General features: G+C 41.6%; 1 protein-coding gene across 1 annotated transcript; it reads left to right on the top strand.

Moving 5' to 3' along the window:
* Positions 1-194: 194 nt before the first annotated feature.
* On the top strand, positions 195-18,271 carry YBX1 (Y-box binding protein 1). Its single transcript, XM_043461670.1, has 8 exons — positions 195-570; positions 1,263-1,326; positions 9,693-9,726; positions 12,444-12,533; positions 12,827-13,129; positions 13,245-13,327; positions 16,742-17,007; positions 17,889-18,271. Exons 1-7 carry the CDS (start codon positions 405-407, stop codon positions 16,974-16,976), a joined length of 975 nt encoding a protein of 324 aa, XP_043317605.1. The 5' UTR covers positions 195-404; the 3' UTR covers positions 16,977-17,007; positions 17,889-18,271.
* Positions 18,272-19,417: the final 1,146 nt, after the last annotated feature.

Raw genomic sequence — 19,417 nt, 5'->3', positions numbered from 1 at the left:
TCCTCTCGGGTTCTCTATGGTTCTCGTGGTGACTCTACTCTAATTCTAGTTCCGGTCTCTATGGCGGCAGCAGAGGCAGGAACGGTTGTAGGTCGGCCGAATTAGCCGCCTAAAGGCCAATGAGAGTGGAGGAGTGAAAGAGTATTAGCCAATAGAAACTAGGAGTTGTGGTCAGGTGGTGAGATTGACAACACTACTGACCAGTGAATGATGCTTAGGGCGGGTCGATCTCAGGGCTTATCCCGCCCGTCCCGCCATTCTCGCTAGTTCGATCGGTAGCGGGAGCGGAGAGCGGACCCCAGAGAGCCCTGAGCAGCCCCACCGCCGCCGCCGGCCTAGTTACCATCACACCCCGGGAGGAGCCGCAGCTGCCGCAGCCGGCCCCAGTCACCATCACCGCAACCATGAGCAGCGAGGCCGAGACCCAGCAGCCGCCCGCCGCCCCCCCCGCCGCCCCCGCCCTCAGCGCTGCCGACACCAAGCCCGGCACGACGGGCAGCGGCGCAGGGAGCGGCGGCCCGGGCGGCCTCACATCGGCGGCGCCTGCCGGCGGGGACAAGAAGGTCATCGGTGAGGACCGGACGTGGACGGGGGTGGGGCAAGGAGGGAAGTCTGGCGGCGGAACCGTTACCCGAAGCGGGGCGAGCCGGCGGGCGCGCGGCCGGCGGGGACCGACTCGGCCGCGCGCGGCCGCCCCTCCCCCAGGCCCCCCCACTCGCGCCCTCGCGGACGCTGGCCCGCCCGGTCCGCGTGCCCAGAGCGCGCGCGCGCGCGCGCCGCCTCCCGCGCCCCCTGCGGACCCCGCGCGGCCGCGCGCCCCTCCCCCTGTGCGGCCGCGCGCCGCCGGCCGCGTGTGCGGCGGGGTCCCTCCCCTCCGTGCCCGCCGGCCGCGTGCGCCCGGGCCCGCACGCCGTTGTTCCGTCCCCCACCCGCTCCCTTCCGCGTGTACCCTGAGGGCGCGGCGCGCCGCCTACGCAGGCCGGAGTGGGCTGGGCGGCTTCCCCCTACTCACGTGCTCGCCGCCGCCCGCGGTCCCCGCGCACACCCAGCTCGGGCCCGCGCCCCGGGCCTGCCCCGGAGCCTCTGCTGCGGTGGGTTCACCCACGTGGACCGCGCGGATGGCCGGCGGGCGCTGGGGAAAAAGGCTGTCAGGTGGCCGCGGGCCGCTGCCAGGGAATGCGTGAGCCACCGGATGCTGAAGCGTGGCGGTTTTAATAAAGGACGTCTAGTAATTGTGGGTTTTTTTTTTCTCTCTCCTTCAGCAACGAAGGTTTTGGGAACAGTAAAATGGTTCAATGTAAGGAACGGATATGGTTTCATCAACAGGTGAGGTGACCGCCGCTGAAGCCCTGTCCTGCCTCTTGCATTGCTCTCCTCCATCTGTAGGCTTTACGAACTTGGGGTTGTTGGCGCTTGTGCAGGTTGCCAGCCCTGGTGTAGTGCTAGTGGGGTTTTGTTTTCCTTGGTGACCGAAAGGATTAGGAGACCTAGAGATTGTCTTTGTTTTGTAGCTAAATGTTGATCTCTAGCTAACTTGAAAGGTGCAAAGCGATTTAAAAGGCAAGCGGAGTGAGTGAGCCATCTCTTACCAGTAAGGGGGAACTGGGAAAGCTAAGATCTGGTGTGATTCTGTTAGGCTTAGACCCCTCGCATTTTTATCCGTCATTTTCTATGTTACTGAAAATGGAATTTGAAAATGTGAGCCGTTGATTATTGTGTAGGTTATTTACAACTTGTTAACCTTTGGAGGTAACGTGATTTGACAATGCAAGTATGTTATTTGGACTAAGGTCTTATTGCCTTATTCCTCCTACTTCCTTGTCCCCCCAAATCGTACCTGTTAAAGCTTTGGTTGTAGCTTACAGTGACGTTAGTCCACGATAACATTATTTCTTTGTATTTGAAGGCAGAGCTGCAAACTGCATCTTTAGGAGTAATCCTTTGAGTTTGTAGCAGTAGTGATGGTGACGGCAGTTCACTCGCAGTGTTCTTCGTGGTCCCTGTCAGCCGGGCATCTTTTCCAAGATGGCTGCCCAGGCTGGTAGTGCAGTTAGAGGGTGTAGAGCGCTGTGCATGCTAACAGCAGTGTTGGCCTTTCAGGTATGATGCGGTCATCTTAGCATTTTCTTTCTTACACCCCTGTTACACTGGATGTTTGAAAGAACTTCAAGAGTAGGAAGTAATACCAAATATTTCTGAAATGGACACTACTGAGGGGAAACCAAGTGGGCAAGATCAAGCCTAGGCACACAATTGGCTGGCGAGAACCCATTAGTTACTCAAACGCTCAGAGAGCAAAAGAGATTGTAAGCATTTGATGGTCTGTTTTCCACGTTTGCAGTTGAGGGGAAACATTTTGTTTTTTCCAAAATCTTCAGGAATTTTCCATCTGTTCTTACACTGCCTTGGGACAGGCCAAGGCCACAGTTTCTCATCAGTTTTTTGATAATGGGTTACTAGTGAGGAAGGAAGGGACTGCTTTGATGCCGGTGTTTGATTGACCACTTTTTAGGTGATCTCTAAATTTGTTAGTATTTGAGTCTTACTCTGATTCTCCTTACTGGCCTCACCCTTAAACCAGTAGTTTTCAAATTTGTGTGCTTGCTTTGAAAGGGTAAAAGTGCTCATTCCTGAGTTCGTTCTTTTCAGCTTAGATTCATTAGGTCTGGGGTACATTTTTTAAGGGGAATTTCAGGTGATTATAGCCTGTGAGCCTTAGCTTGAGAAACACTGCTTTTGACCTTTGACCCAGTGTGGTGATAAGCTGTCTATCACAGGTGTGCCTATTAGGAGTGATCTATAATTTGCAGCCTTTTAAGTAATTTGTGTGTGTGTTTTAAAGATTGTAGCATGTATGTGCCTTCTGTTTTGCTGCATTTGTTAAATGGATCTAGATTATATTTGTAAGTGAACAATTGATAATCCAAGATAAAAGCAGTTCTTCCTGTTCTAAGTTTATTCTGTGAGATACCATTCCTTTATCCATCTAACTTGTCATCAATCGTTTTTGATCATCAGATAGGGCAAGTTAAATGTAAGTTGGCTTTTAATGATCCTTTGTTTGGATCGTCTTAACCACAGTGTTTTGTCAAACTAACTGGTTCAAATAAATGTGCTTCACATTTCTAAACTGATCGTCTCAATGATTCAGAGACTTGAACAAGACACTGTAAAACCTAACAAATTAAGTTCAGGAGAGGTTTACCTTGCTTAAGGGAAAATGTATAGCAAGTGGTTCAGGGCTGTAGGCACCTGGCTTTCCTGAGAGAGAGAGTGTGTGTGACGTGTGCTGTTTTTGGGGATGCCATGTATGGGATGATTGGTATAGCTCTAATTTTAACCTTGGAATTCTATGAATTACGTATTGTAGGTTCTTAAGTTTTTACAGTTTGTTAAAAATACATTTTTAATGTAAAAGTCCCCTTTAAAGGAATGTATTTTCATTATAAACTTTTTTCAGTCTGTTATTGCTTGTGTAATTGTTAAAGCCTTGTTAGAATTATTTTTTTAAGGATTGTATGAAAGGTGCCAAACAAAGAAGACTATGTTGATTTTAACACAGCAAATTTTTTGGGTTTGTTTTCTTAGGCTATATAGTCTAGGAATTCATTGTTATTCCTTTGTGTTCTGTGACTGCGGAAGATAATTGGATTATGTGGCTAAAGGGGTTTATTAACCCCCAGAATTATTTTTCATTTTATAATGAAAAACTTGACTCAAAACTATTGGACATAGCATTAGAAGGATGGCATGGGGTCAGTGGTTTCAGGGTTTGATTCTCTGATTTTGAATCTAGAAACTGTTTCCTCTTTTGCTTCCAGGTGTTGAGGATTAATCCGTGCTCACCAAATTTAAGAAAGATTGACATGGATCAGTAACAATTTATTTTCCAGTTGGACATGCATCTTTTAGTGACCAGAATAGAAATATGTTCCTGTTATCCAGAGTAGTTAAAATGCTAAATTAATTGTAAGGGGTGGCCAAGAAATTTGGAGTGAAGAAAATAAAATACAGAAGAGATCACAAACTGGTAATGTGCTTAATCTGTGAGTTTTAATTTTAAGAGCTATTATTTTAGTTTGGGGGCCTTTAGTTCCATATAAATGAAAATCAGCTTGCCATGAGAGTTACCACCTGTGATTGGGGTGTGCCTTCTCTTTTACCACATTTTTCAGGCTTAGTTTTCTCCTGTTGTTGACTTCCTTTCCTGCCTGGCCTCTGTTAATCTGCATTTGTGTTTATTACTTATTACCCAGGGCCTAGGAAAGGCTCAGCTGTCCCCCCGCCCCCCCCCCCCCAGAAAAATACTGTATCATGGCTCTCAGGTTTGGTCTCCCTTCAGGGCGCCTCCCTATTGGGGATTTCATGTGTATATAACTGATTCTTCATTATAGTGGTGGTAAGAGTAGCTAGTGTTTATCAGATATTTATGCCAGGAACTATAGTAAATGCTTAAAGTCAACTAATAGGATTTAATCCTCGACATTTCAGGTATAGGTACTATTCAATGGCCCAGAGAGTAAACTTGCTCCAAGAAGTGTGGTTAGTAAGTAGCAGAGGTCGGATTTGAACTTATTTTCTCACATTGGAGTTTATGTGCCTTAATTGCTATTATGCTGTCTGCCTAGTCTTCAATTTGTTTGTTTCCATATGGTTACAGATTGGGGGTGGGGGTGGTATTCTTGGCCATTTGAAAGGTTCTTAAATGACATCTATCCTGTCACTAGGGCTCCTGTATGCTGCTAGTTCCCCAGATTTGAAAAGCTTTCTACTTCTCACTGCCTGTTTCATGTAGTTAGGGATTGCCATAGGATAGTTCTAGTTTAGTGTGCAGATTGTTTACCTTATATTGGGAGGCAATTAAGGAATTAAAGGAGAAAGTACTAAGCTTTATCTTTAAACTCACTTCTGTTTTTATGTGATCTGTGAATCAGGAACCAGTTTTGCCTTTTAAATGTTGTTTAAGAAAGAGGAAAATATACAGCAGTCTGTGACCCTACAAAGCCTGTTTTGTTTTAAATATTTACTTGGCTGCACTGGGTCTTAGTTTTCATGTGGAAATCTAGTTCCTTGACCAGGAATCGAACCCAGACCCCTTTGCATTGGGAGTGTGGTGTCATGGCCACTGGACCACCAGGGAAGTCCCACAAAGCCTGTTAATTTTAAAAGTTTGTAGACCTGTAGAAAGATGATTGCCAAGCCTCTTAGGCTATTAAAGTCAAACTGATTATAGCTTGGTCACATGGGAAGAGCCAAGAAATCATAGGTAGTCTGTAACATAAATGAGTAAATGCTGTGGCACCGGAGAAAACTTGAAGATTTGATGGTGTGCTAAGGAGGCTGGAGGCATTAAAAGACACTTGAGTGGTCCCCAAAGTCTGATGTGTCATTGGCAGTCTTTTCAAACACAGACTGTGGTTCTTAAGGCAGTCGCTTGTATGCAGAGCGCTTTAGGATTGATTCCTGTGCTGATTGTTAGGCACTGATCGTGAGTTGGCCAGAAGTCATTTCACCAAGTTGTTAAGTTGAAACTTTTGTTTTTATAGCTATAGGATTATAAATTAATTTATGCTCTTGGGCATGTTAAATTATTAATGGCTTGGTGTGGTGGCCATTCAGATAATGGCATAAGAGCATTTGTTGACAATTGTGGCTAGATAGGCTTACGTATGGTATGTCTCCTTTCAGGCAATACTGTGGATTGGCACCTAGTAAAAAGAATGTTTCTTAAAATTTGAAAAGTTGGCTCCATGCTTTTTTACCTTCATTGTGCTACATTAGGGACTTTGAAGAGCCTTTCATTTTCTTTAGATCCCTGCAGGACTTCCTTTTTCTTTGGCATTCTCTTAACTTAAAATGGCATCCCCTTTTCTTCAGTCTCGTGCTGTCTGTGTGATTTCTTTTTCCTTGATGTCACTACTGTGTTATATGCTGAATGAGAACAAAATTATATCAGTACTTTTAGATAGGTGAAAAGGCTGTGTTTTCATTTAGAAATTTTTTTCAGTAGTGACTGTTCTGTGAACACCAAGAAATAGAGTGGAAGAACACAGTACACACTCCCTTGACTGCTGGGGAATGGAAGGACTGGTGTCTGGTGCATGGAATGACGCTGTTGGAATATTGTAAATCTGTGCTGTCCGATACAGTAGTAGACACATGCGGCTGTTGAGCGTTTGAGAAACTGAATGTAAAATACTTCAGTAGTGAGTGTTGACCATGATATTGAAATGATCGAATTCATTTTATTTTCCTTTTTTTAAAGGCCACTAGGAAACAAACTTAGATATTTGACTTCACAAATAACGCAGCTTACCCAAGATTATGTAGTTAATAATGGGAGTAGCCAGGATTCCAACCTTGGCTCCACTGATTTTGGTAAGGCGCTCATAACCGTTGTGTTCTATATCCCATCTTGCCACTCTCTCCTCCTCCTTTGATTGATATGCCTTAACATACTCTAATATGCAGCTGTGTTTGGTAATTCAGCTGCTGTATTAGACTGAATGGTGGCAGCCTTCTAGATGGAAATTCTTGAGGGTAGACCATGTCTTATTTTTATTTCTGGTGCTTAGCACAATGCCCAGTTAGCTAGCACAGGTAAATACCCAGCGTTATTAAAGAATTGGATGAGGCCCTTTGGGTTTGCTGTTCTTCACTGTCAGTCCTGTGGCTTGTGGTAGATCAGAGGAGGAACTAATAAGGCGGACTAATAATATGAAAGAATAAACTTTGGAAAAAAGCTAAAAGTGGCAGTAATTGGGAATCAACAAACCCACACAGAACAGAACTGGTTTTATGTGGCTTGTGAGCAAAGAATGGGGTTTGCATTTTCCATGTGTTGACGGTGGTGAGGGGGCAGTATGTAGCAGATTCCTGGTCCAGTTACACAGAATATAACTGTACTGCAGGTGAGGGTGTGTATGGGGTGCTTGTTATTTATTACTATCCTCTCCCAAAATTAGAGAAACCATATGCTATAATCTACCTGTAAAGCAGAAATATGTAAAGATTTCCAAACAGGTCCTTTTTGAGTTCTCAACATGATAAGGACCAGGGCCTGTAGAATCAGATTCTACCACTGTAAGCAGATGACCACAAACTTCATTTTCCTAATTTGTAGAATGGGTGGTAATATAAATAAAAGCACCCACCTTGGCATTGTGAGGATTGGTATGGTAAAATGCTTGCCAAAGTATCTGGAACTTAAACCCTCACAGTATAAACTATTAATGTATCTAAGCTTTCCCCCTGTATAACAAGTTGCAACTAGATCAACTGACTAGAGAAGTTTTTGGTGAATTTTTTAAAATTGTTTTTACAACCCAAAGTAAAATTCATAGACAACTGCTTTTCTTTTTATTGTGTGTATTTTCAGTCTGTAAATGCCTCTTTGCAGCTACATTAGAAAAAATGATATATTGGCTACCCAGGTGCATGGGCAGCAGCATTGTTAGTAATGAAAAATCCCTCTCTTAAAAGTTGCCTTCTTTTTTTTCTTTTTTTAAGGAAATTGTAACGCATATTAAAACCATAAAGTACTTTTTCCCCCCAAAACTCAAGTAATAAATTTATTTACATGAACGTCCAGTACTAAATATCCTTTACCTTAGTCATCTAGCAAGTCTTATATCCTTTACTTCCATTAGTGAAAGTACTATCCCCCTCTCTTTGGAACAACCTTAGAGCTTGAAATTCAGTCGTGATGCATTTGAAAACTAGTGGTAGCTATGGAATTGTGTGATGTATGTGGACCTATTTGACAGATGGATACTCCAACTGGCTGTTAATTCCTGAGTGTTCTAATACTCAATGGGGCTTCCCTGATGACTCAGTGGTAAAGAATCTACCTGCCATTGTAGGAGACTCTGGTTTGATCCCTGGGTTGGGAAGATCCCCTGGAGAAGGAAATGAGAGCCCACTCCAGTTCTCTTGCTTGAGAAATCGCATGGACACAAGAGCCTGGCAGGCTACAGTCCATGGGGTTGCAGAGTCAGACACGACTTAGTGACTAAACAGCAATACTCAACTAGTTTATAAGGTCAGTTTTCACTCACCCTGCCTTGGGTGGGGGGATGGGGGTGTGTTTGAAGATCTTAAATTAATCCTGTTTCCATAAATGTCCTCGTGTTATGATAATCCCATGCTATATGGAGTCTTTGGTGCATAAACACTAGAATATTGAGTCCTTTCTCAACTCTGACCTCCTGAAAACAGGGTGGGGTGAGTAGGTAAAGGTCTAGAAATGTTGCTCCTAATCTCTAGAAAGTCAAATCATTCACCACTGCCCCCTCACTTCTAACATCCACTCATTCACAGTTTTTCCCCTATTGAGTTAAGAACAACAGTATCTCAAATCTACTCCCTCACCCACACAGCCACAAAAGCTGGGTCATATTCTCCAGCCACTTTGAACTCAACTTGAATTTGCTAGTTGTTGGTTTTACTCATGTCCATGACCTCTCCACTGGGAACATCATTCTCATTTTTTAGTGAATTCATTCAAGACTCAGGGCAAATGTTGCTTCCTTTAACACTTACTTGTGAAGCCCTGAAGCAGTATTTCAACCATATTTGCTTAACAACGGACTAAAGATTGGTGTGGGTTTCCCTGGTAGTTGGGTGGTAAACAATCTGCCTGCAGTGCAGGAGACCTAGGTTCAATCTCTGGATTGATTGGGAAGATCCCCTGGAGAAGGACATGACAACCCACTCCAGTATTCTTGCCTGGGAAATCCCATGGACTGGTGGGCTACAGTCCGTGGGGGTCACAAAAGAGACAACTAAACAACAACAAAGATTGGTGTAAAAATGATGTCTTGAAATGAAGTAAAAGAGGGTTGTGTGCTAGTGAAAAGTTGCGTTCATCTTCACTTCCCTTGGTTTTCTGGCACAAACAATGCTTGCCATGTGAATGACGTTGGTATTGGTAGTGTTCGTATTTGTACTTCCACTATGATCTGTCGCTTTATTTTAATCAGTACTTTATTTTTAAGAGCACTTTCTGTTCATGGCAAAGTCGAACAGGAAACACATAGTTCCCATGTACCCCAGGCCTACAGATTGTATCCATGACCACCTCTGCTATACTGTACCAAGTGATACATTTGTTAAAATTGATAAATCTACATTTGACACCATTATTGCTCAAAGTCCATAGTTTATATTTAGGACTCACTCCTGGTATTGTATATTCTGAGGTCATCCTTATGACCCTCAGTGAAAGTTGAGAATTGGGAATGGTGAAGATGAAGTAGGAGGGAAGCTAGCAATTGATGAGAGTATGTTCATGATCTCTTCTCCTTAAGGTAGTAACCATGCTGTTAGAGGTATGAATGGCTTGTGCTGGAATACTTTGTGTTTAGTAGAATGAGAAGTGACAATATATGTTGCTAGTCACTCTTGTCCTCTTAATGGCTTTGTAGGTCACACTTTTTATTTGTCTTTTTCCTTTTTTAATCCTTCTAAGGTAGGTGGTGAGACAATTGTTAGTAAAAACCATTGTGACTTACTGGTACTGGTTGTGTTTTTGTTTCTATTCTTAATTTACTTCCTAATGGCTGGTTGGCAGCCAGGAAAGTCTCTAAAAAGGGGAGGGGAAGGCCCAGAGGATCAAGTGTATTCTTAATCTTTGACAACATGAAATGTAGTGTTCAGTTTTCTAACTTGTTCTACTTGGTTCTGTCTTGTAGGAATGACACCAAGGAAGATGTATTTGTACACCAGGTGAGTGCTCCTGTGGCTGTTTACACTTCTGGCTTAACGCTTGTGAGAAGAAAAGGGTGTATGTCTTCTGAACTATTGTTCCTTGTAAAAAAGGTTTATTAAGTCCACTTACCAAACAATTTAGTTCCCACAGGAAGAGGAGTAGTACAGCTTAAATGTGTACATTAAAACATTGTGTTGGCAGTTCACTTAACTAAAATAGGCCTTTCGTGTTGGTATTTTGTTTTGTTACTAGCTGTAGCTTTTTAAAAATGTTGAATCTGCTTGATTCCTTACACTGAATTTTCAAACCTTATTTCAGACAAACTGAAAACCTCCATTAATCTAAATTCGAACTATACTGTTGCTGTCCATAACACAAAGTTTGACATGTTCTCAAATGCTGTTAGAATTACCTCTGACAGATGACAGTAATGATGGGGGAAATAGGCCAGAGCTGCAGAATATGTTGATTTGAGACAAATGTTGAAAAACTGGACATTATAGCATAGGTCCTTCTGTTTATTCTAAAGTACTTTGACTAGGTAAGATGTTTTTATGTTAGGGGAATTTTTACCAGCTTGGGAAATTTAGAAATCCTTGCTCGTTTAAGGTTAAGTGAAAGGGTGGTATGGCAAGGTTGGTAATTACTTATTAAATAGTTTTTAGATTAGCCTCAGTGTTTGAGAGGAAAAAACTGACAGGATAGGTGCTACATGCCAAACTTTCCTCCACAAGTACTATTTAAGGAAAGTATTTTGGGAAACTTTAAACATTAAGAAGTTTATTGTTTAAGTAAGCTTCTGCCAAATGAACACTAATATTTCGACCTTAAGTATATCATAGGCTTAATTGGACTTAATTTTCTTCAAAGGAATGCAATGGGTAGGAAAAATGTTTAGGAATGCATACTTCTATGAATTCTGCGGGAGCGGTGGGTGGTTTTCTTTTTTTACTAAGACTATTGAAATTTTATTGACTTGTATTGAAAATCACTCTTTAAGAACTTTTTAACCACTGTACAGTAATGTAGACATCAAAAGACAAAGTCAGTCTCCACACTGGTGCCGTTATTCAGGCAGGTGCTTGGCTGGCAGCATACTTCCTTGGAAAGGCTGCCTTAAGTTGGTGTTGTATAGCTCTCTGCATTGACCTGTAGACCACTCAGTGGCAATTGAGGGGGAAACCAGATCAGTTTCAAGGTATATCCAAAACCCTGTTGAGTAATCACAGGGTCAAATATTAAGTATGGAAACATTTAAATTCTAAACAAATACAGGACTGCTCAGGCAAAATATTGTATTAAAAAACAAATGTTTGTTTTATAAAATTGAATACCAGTACTTAATCTGTTTCTTACTTCCTTGTGCATATTCGAAGGAATTTGCATACTTGGGTACAAGAGACAGACAGCAAGGCTTGCCAGTCTTGCTCCCTGTGGGCAACAGTGAAGTATCTGGGAATGTGCAGGAGAGAATTGATACTGACCAAAATAAGAGTTTGGGATTTTAATTAACCCATATTTCTGCTATCCCCTATGACTGCAGATAAATGAGAGTTACATGAAAGGTATGAAAACTTTGTGACAGTTTAGATGACAGATGAGATCAATTATTTGGCTAAACACATGTCACCCACTTGTACCAACCCACAAGTTGTCACCAATATGCTTTCCTCTTTATTTTGGAGGTGGTTTCAACATTTAGTTGTTTCTTAGGACTTTGGCTGCTCAGGTCTTGGTGGTGTTACAAGGAGACTGCAGTTCTGGGCAACTTTAGCTTAATTGGCTTCAGATTTGTTGGTTGTCCTCCCTCCTCTGGAATGGAAATGCATGGGTGATCCTGTAATGGATACTGCTGTGATATAGTAGAATGAACATGGGATTTGGAGTCCCGAGACCTGGATTTAGAAAGTCCATACTCTGCCACTTACTGTGTGACCTTGGGCAAGTCACCTGACTTTTAAAGCCTGTTTTATTACCTTAAAAGAGGAATGAATAATGATGCCTCACATCATCTTCATAATGCGATTGAGTGGGTAATGCATGAAAGTACTTTATGGAAATATTACAAATGTGAGATGTTATTCTTCCCCTTTAGTTTTGTTATGCAAGTCTGGAGAATGAGTAACAATGAGAAATTTAATGTATTCTGGGGAGGTAATAACCAACAGAATATTAAAAGTGGCATAGTTAATTCATGGGAATTGCATTTCCATTGAAGTATTCCCACAATGAGGTTGGAAGGGATTTTGGTTGACATTTGTAACAGTTTGATATGGTAACACAGGGACAAAGTTGGTTTGGTCAACTTAGAAGCATGCAAAACTACACTCGCCTGTCATCTAAACTGGCCCTGTGTGGGGCTAGCTTCTACTATCCAGTGCAGTCTTTGGGGATAGGTGGATATCCTCATTTTGTTCAAAGCTACATATAATGCTTTTCCAAAAAGCATTTTAAAATATATGTTTATAGTTGTGTTTGTCTTGCGTGTTAAATTACTTGTTTTAGTTTGGAAAATAGTGATAAAATGCTGGGGCCTTGTAAGATTGGAGTATTTTGATTGAGGTTGGGGGTAGCACTGGTCCTTGTTTTCCTAAATTTATTGATGGTTTGGTCTTATTTAAAGCTAATTTTACGTGTATATCCAAGTTAAAATAATATTGACTCTGGTACATTTTAAATGAAAAAGCACATTATTCTCCCCTGTTAATCTATTTTTGGAATGTGATATTACTAGACTGCCATAAAGAAGAATAACCCCAGGAAGTACCTTCGCAGTGTAGGAGATGGAGAGACTGTGGAGTTTGATGTTGTTGAAGGAGAAAAGGTGAGGATGCTTTTTGTGTAAAGGTTTGACTTCAGTATGGAAATATTTTGGAGATCTCATCCTTTAGGATGGTGGCTCTAAGGTGGATGGATGGGTTAGGTGACCACTGAACACAGGTGCACCAACCCTAATGTGCTGGCTGCAGTTAGAGGGCTACCTCTTCAGAACAGTGAGGAACTAGTTAATCGTTTCTATGTACCCCTGGCCACAGAGACCCTTTTGTTTTTTGTGTGTAAGTTTTGTTGAGTGTACTTAATTCCGTTGTCACTGTCACTATATGATGGCTTTTGTAGGGTGCGGAGGCAGCAAATGTTACAGGCCCTGGTGGAGTTCCAGTGCAAGGCAGTAAATACGCAGCAGACCGTAACCATTATAGGCGCTATCCACGTCGCAGGGGTCCTCCACGCAATTACCAGCAGAATTACCAGAATAGTGAGAGTGGGGAAAAGAATGAGGGATCGGAGAGCGCTCCCGAAGGCCAGGCCCAACAGCGCCGGCCCTACCGCAGGCGGAGGTTCCCACCTTACTACATGCGGAGACCCTATGGGCGTCGACCACAGTACTCCAACCCTCCTGTGCAGGGAGAAGTGATGGAGGTAAACGTGATTTTATTTACTTTTAACTGCTGCTGTATTCAGACTTTTGTCTGGTTGAGTTTTGGTGCTAATGTAAATTGAGTAAAATTTGGCTTGATTTCCATTGCCTTTTCAGGGTGCTGACAACCAGGGTGCAGGAGAACAAGGTAGACCAGTGAGACAGAATATGTATCGGGGTTATAGACCACGATTCCGCAGGTATGGTTTGCATTTAAATTTTTTTCAAGCATGTATTACGACTCAGCAGCAGCATGCTTCTTCTGCAGGCTTTTTCAGTCATTTGTCTGTTAACACTTCACATTTTCTTTCATCAGATGCCTAAGAGGTGAACGTGAAGTCAGTTATCTTTGAGAATGTGTTCTTTGCATCTTTGCTGGCACTGGTTAAAAACAGCTTTATAGATGTGGTCTACTTTTTGCAGTTGGTTTTGTTGTTGTTTTACTCTAATGAGGGTATGGAATTTCCCATTTCTGTCCTTTAACAGGTAAGAGAATAGTAGTTTAAACTGCATTGTATTATAACTTTAAGACCTGATTCATTGGGAGGGAGAAAAGTAAAGGTAAGCATACCTTTTTAATGGAAGGTGTTTAATTATTAGAGGAATTAGGGTAGAGCTTCACAGGCCAGACAGGTTTAATGCATATACGTAGTAAAAGGTCTTAGAATATTGAGTCTCCAGATGTGATCCCTAAAACTAACAGGTAGCATACTATTGTAAACCTAGACGTAGATACCTCGTTGAAATACTGCAAACACTCACAGTATCAGCTCTTAGTGATAAATGCTTATCTGTGATAGTAATAAATGACCTAAAATGGGCTTTCATGCTCTGTCCCTTTAAAGCCCAAGGGCAGTATCCTTGGTCTACTTTTTGTTACGTTGCAGAACTTCTCCAATTTTCTACCTAGTTTCATTGGTGTGTTTAAAAACAGCACATGAATTTTTGTTCAGTGTTTCAGTTTTACTCTTTGCCTTTTGGTTTAAGTTAGTCTTCATGGTCTCATTTGAATATGTTTATTATAATGAATGCAGGGCTCTCCAAACTATATTTAGTCAGGAATTTTTTGTTTTGAGTAGTAAATGACACATGCTACTTATAATCCAGGGGGTGAAATGATTGATGCAGATCTAAGAGCAAATTTTGGGAAATCTGAGATCAGTATAGCAGGAGTTTTGCTGAAAGGAAGACAGATGAGTGGGCAGTAAAGTGAAAAGAATCATTAAGAAAGGATTTTTTTTTTTTTTTTTTTGAGAAGTAAGAGCTTATTTGTAGGCTGAAAAATGCAATTTTATTTATTTATTTTTAAGTGCAATTTTTTAAAAAGGATACTGGTCAGAATTATCTGCTGCAGCTATCTTCAGTTAGGATTGGGTTTGGTCCACGTAATGGGTTGGTCTTTCGCTGGGAACCGTGGATGTTGCATATGTAAAAAGCCAGAGTTTATGGGCACCAGTGTGTTGGTGAAGTCGAAAGGGGTGAGAGGTCTGGGACAAATATATGAAATTATCTCAAGAAGAGAAATAGGGGAAATCAAATAACAGTGATCACAGATTTAAAGTGGGTCCACCAAACGTGCTTGTGTTTTTCCAGCCATTTTGAGCAGCAGCTTCAGGTTAAGCAGGGTTGGATTCATTCAGCATTTGTCTACTCAGAGATAACTGGGTTTGGGTTTGGTGATAATCCTTAGTAGTAGACCTTATACTTGGAGACAAAGGAGAGAAAAGGATTAAAGAAGAGTTAAGGGACAGAATGAGTGATAGGATTGTTGGATTATAGGTCCTAGTGGAAATGAGAGTGGGAGAACAAGACTCCTGGAATACACCAGGAAAATAAGTAAAGGGTGACTAGAGAGTGGATTGCTTGAAACTTGAGAACCTAAGTAGCAAACAAGAATTGCGTGGGAGGTAAAGAATCTAAAAGCTCATGTTATATGGAACTGTTGTGATCATTACAATAGCAAAAGGGTAATAAAATGGAATATGACATTAAGATATGAGAGGTGGGGTTTTAGAATTCACTTAGAAGCCACAGTGATAAGGGGTGGGACAACCACCACTGGAAGGCTACAGGGGAGGGCCAGGGCAGTTTTGCCAAGGACTGGTCAGGAGTTCCCAAAAATATGGGAAAACCATTTCAGAAGAGGTGGCGGGGGCTGGAGGAGGGGTAGGTGGAAGATTGGAGGGGTTAGAGGTGAAAAATGGAATCTTAAATAGGAAGTTAGAGCTGGAATGAGCTATACAGGTATAAAAGGCATGCTAATAATCTTGGTGTTTAAAGTGTGTGACTCAGTGGTTTTTAGTGTATTCACAAAGTTATCCAACCAGTGGCTAATTCCAGGCGTTTTCATCATGTTCCCCCTCCAAAAGGAAAAAAAAAAGGCCCTGTATTCGTTAACAGTCACTCTCCATTCCCCTCTACCCCAGCCCCTGGCTACCACTAATCTGCTTTCCTTATCTCTGTATTTGCCTAGTTTGGACATTTTTCTGTCTGGCTTTCACCTCGTGTATTTTAGTCATTCATGCCTTTATCATTAGTACTTGATTTCTTTTCTTTTTTATTTTTTCATTTATTTTTATTAGTTGGAGGCTAATTACTTTACAATATTGTAGTGGTTTTTGCCATACACTCACATGAATCAAGCCATAGATTTACATGTGTTCCCCATCCCAATCCCGCCCCCCTCATTAGTACTTGATTTCTTTTTATGACCAAACCAGGTTCCATTGTATGGATATCACATTTTGTTCTTAGTTAACTTGGTTGATGGGCATTTTCGCATCTTGTTGTGAATGTTAAAATAATGCATGATGGATATTGTTTTGCATACAGTTCTAGAAGTAGAACTGCTAGGTCATTTAGTCGCCAAGCTGTTTTCCAAAGCTGCTGCACCATTTTATATTCACACCAGCCAGCAGTGCATTGAGGGGTTTCTCCACACCCTCCCCAATATGATTGTTTTCAGCCTTGGGATTATGGCTTTCCTGGTGTGTATGAAGTAGTTTTGATTTGCCTTTCCCAAACTAATGGTTGCTGTGTACTTTGATTTATATGAAGAGAATACCTTTTCTCTGGTTTTGATTTCTGCTTTTTTTAACAAATGTTCATTTATAAAGGTTAGCACTTGTTTCCAAACCTGGTTACTTTAATACTCGTGTTTTTAAAAGGCATCAGGGTATTGATGGTGTTGTACAGCTTTAGTCCTTTCATGGCTAACTTTGGAATAGGTTATACTGTGGGCATTTTGAGTAATATGAGTGTATTGTTCAGTCACTAAATTGTGTCCAAGTCTTTGTGCCCTCATGGACTGCAGCACTCCAGGGTCCCCAACCTTCACTTCACTATCTATGAATATATTGGGTATATATATGGATGTATTGGGTAATATGAGACTATTAAAATCAGTTTTAAATGGTCATCTTAGTTTACATTTCCATATCCTTTTACCAAGTCGTCGTGCTCAATTTGTGAAGTAAAAACCAAGTTTACTCTTTGACTTTTGATAAATTGCCTGCATACCACTTGATACACAGAAAGGGCAGGTGTGTTAACCTGGTGACTTGATTAAAGAAAGAAGCTTTTATCATTGCAAGTTTCCGCAATGTTCATTCCAGGGGCCCTCCTCGCCAAAGACAGCCCAGAGAGGACGGCAATGAAGAAGATAAGGAAAATCAAGGAGATGAGACCCAAGGTCAGCAACCACCTCAACGTCGGTACCGCCGCAACTTCAATTACCGACGCAGACGCCCAGAAAACCCTAAACCACAAGATGGCAAAGAGACAAAAGCAGCCGATCCACCAGCTGAGAATTCGTCCGCTCCCGAGGCTGAGCAGGGCGGGGCTGAGTAAATGCCGGCTTACCATCTCTACCATCATCCGGGTAAGTAAGATGGCCTTCTGGCCTCTAGGCAGTCATGAGTGATAACTGTTAATGAAAGAGAGGAAAACCCAGTTCATCAGGTAAAGTAAGCCACTTAAACTTACCGGTGTCTTCTACCCAAACTAATCTTAAGATGATTTGAATGTCATTTTGTTAATGGACTATATATCAGAGCCATACTTTGGCCTAGCTTTACATTGTATCTTGTGTATTAGGGCTTTTTGTCAACTTTCTTGTATGATTTTACCAGTAAGTTGGAGAAGGAAATGGCAACCCACTCCAGTATTCTTGCCTGGAAAACTCTATGGACAGAGGAGCTTAGTGGGCTGTAGTCCATGGGGGTCACTAAGAGTCATGACTCATGACTGAGTGCACACACAAACACCAGTGAGCTGAGGAAGGTCTTGCTAACCTTACCCTAACAAAGTAATTACATTGTGACATTCTTCATTTTCAAAAATCAGTGGGATAGCTACTCAGATTAAAAACGTAGGTGATGGTGACCAGTATGGTCTGTTTGAGGAAAGTGGTGACTTTGGCATTACATCATCAATTCTAAAATTAAGAGGATTCCCTTTTTACTTGATTCTAGGAGACATGCATTTGTCTCTGTTTGGGTCTAGAATTACCATTTTCAGCCAGTGAGACTCCCCCCCCCCCCCCCATTTTGAGTGTCAAAAGGTCATTCAGAATCTACGAGTAACCATTCTTATTATATAGCAATGCCCACTCCTGTTATGAACTGCTGTGTAAAGGTAAACCAATATGAGATGTGTTAATACCTTCCCTACCTAGCTCATTTGATCTGGAGCAATTTGATATACTAAAAGATTGCAGTGAACTGTGGAAGGTAATTTAAAAACTTTTTTTTTCTCTTGCAGTTTAGTCATCCAACAAGAAGAAATGAATATGAAATTCCAGCAATAAGAAATGAACAAAAGATTGGAGCTGAAGACCTTAAGTGCTTGCTTTTTGCCTGTTGACCAGATAACTAGAACTATCTGCATTATCTATGCAGCATGGGGTTTTTATTATTTTTACCTAAAGACGTCTCTTTTTGGTAATGACAAACGTGTTTTTTAAAAAAAAAAAAAGCCTGTTTTTTCTCAATACACCTTTAAAGGTTTTTAAATTGTTTCATATCTGGTCAAGTTGAGATTTTTAAGAACCTCATTTTTAATTTGTAATAAAAGTTTACAGCTTGATTTTTTCAAAAAAAAAGTCAACAAACTGCAAGCACCTGTTAATAAAGGTCTTAAATAATTGTCTTTGTTGTATATTTCTGCCTTGCTTCATTTTAGTGTGTAAGTACTCAGCTGGGTATTAGCTTAAATCTTTGCAGATAGGTGATACTCAGTGGTATTTATTCAAGGAAATGTACTTAAAATGTGTGATCGTTTGTTGAGTAGCATACCTGTACTGAAAATTAGAAAAGATTTGCTCTGATAATCCAGCCTTTTTCCTTTCGGTGAGTTCCTTTTACTGGGAGGCAGTGGTAAAGGGAGGACGTGCTCTAGTGGAGACTAACAGGACTATGAGTTATTTCAGCCTGCAGGTTGGACACCCACCTTAGTTAGCAGATGTCTGCCACAGAGACTGCTGTACTCAGTAAACACAGCTCAGCTGCTTTACTTGGGTACTAGAGATGGTAACCACAAATGATGGAATGCTTGTGGGAAGGCTGCTTAAAGAATATAGAGGTCAGTGACATTTCATTTTGTTTTCGGCACCGTTGTAACCTAAGCATGTTGTATATTTTATAGTGTCTTACTTTCCTTTATGGAGTAATTTAATGATTGCTATCCAGAGATATTCTGGATCATTCTGGCCAGTTTTTGAGACCTTGGGGATACACAGTTGGCTAGAGAGGCATATCTGGGAGTCATGAAGTGCCGTGTGCCTGTCCAGAATGGGCTTGGCATTCACAGAACTGAGAGTTGCATTGCAGTGGTAGTTTTAGTTCAGGGGACTGGTGAATAAAGTAGGAAAAAATAGGCAAGTAGCTGGGCTTATATCAGTTAACACTTTGAAATGCTTTTTCTGGATTTGGGATATATGTTGTGGAGAATGATTTAAACATTGCTTATATAACCCAATAATGTAAGAATGTGATTTTGAAAACCATGGCAAGGAAGAACGCTTTTTGTGTTGTAGTTTTTTTGCCAGTGTTGCAAACAGAACAATGTTTTTCTCGTGTGTATTTTTCTCATGTCACCCAGCACATCATGAATTCACTGTGTACAAGGACTGGGTAGCCTAGAGAGGGGCGCTGGCAGCAGTCCTCTGCCGCAGTGCTTTCCTCTGACAGCTCTACCCTCGTTGCTTACCCGTGAGTCTGGTTTTCTCGCTGTAGCAGTTTGAATACCTCATATTCCTGAAGACCTCTGTGGCTGGAGCACAGTGAGCACAG

This window comes from Cervus canadensis, chromosome 2 (assembly GCF_019320065.1).
Source record: "Cervus canadensis isolate Bull #8, Minnesota chromosome 2, ASM1932006v1, whole genome shotgun sequence".
Taxonomy (NCBI): Eukaryota; Metazoa; Chordata; class Mammalia; order Artiodactyla; family Cervidae; genus Cervus; species Cervus canadensis.
The sequence above is the reverse complement of the archived record's forward strand: the minus strand, read 5'-3'. Positions and strand labels throughout refer to the sequence as shown.

What these genes read in the sequence shown, in the direction of transcription:
- YBX1 (XM_043461670.1), top strand. Translation starts at nt 405, where the DNA reads ATGAGCAGCGAGGCCGAGACCCAGCAGCCGCCCGCCGCCCCCCCCGCC. An exon ending in AAGATGTATTTGTACACCAG is followed by an intron (nt 9,727 to 12,443) that starts GTGAGTGCTCCT and finishes TGATATTACTAG; the next exon opens with ACTGCCATAAAGAAGAATAA. An exon ending in TATAGACCACGATTCCGCAG is followed by an intron (nt 13,328 to 16,741) that starts GTATGGTTTGCA and finishes TGTTCATTCCAG; the next exon opens with GGGCCCTCCTCGCCAAAGAC.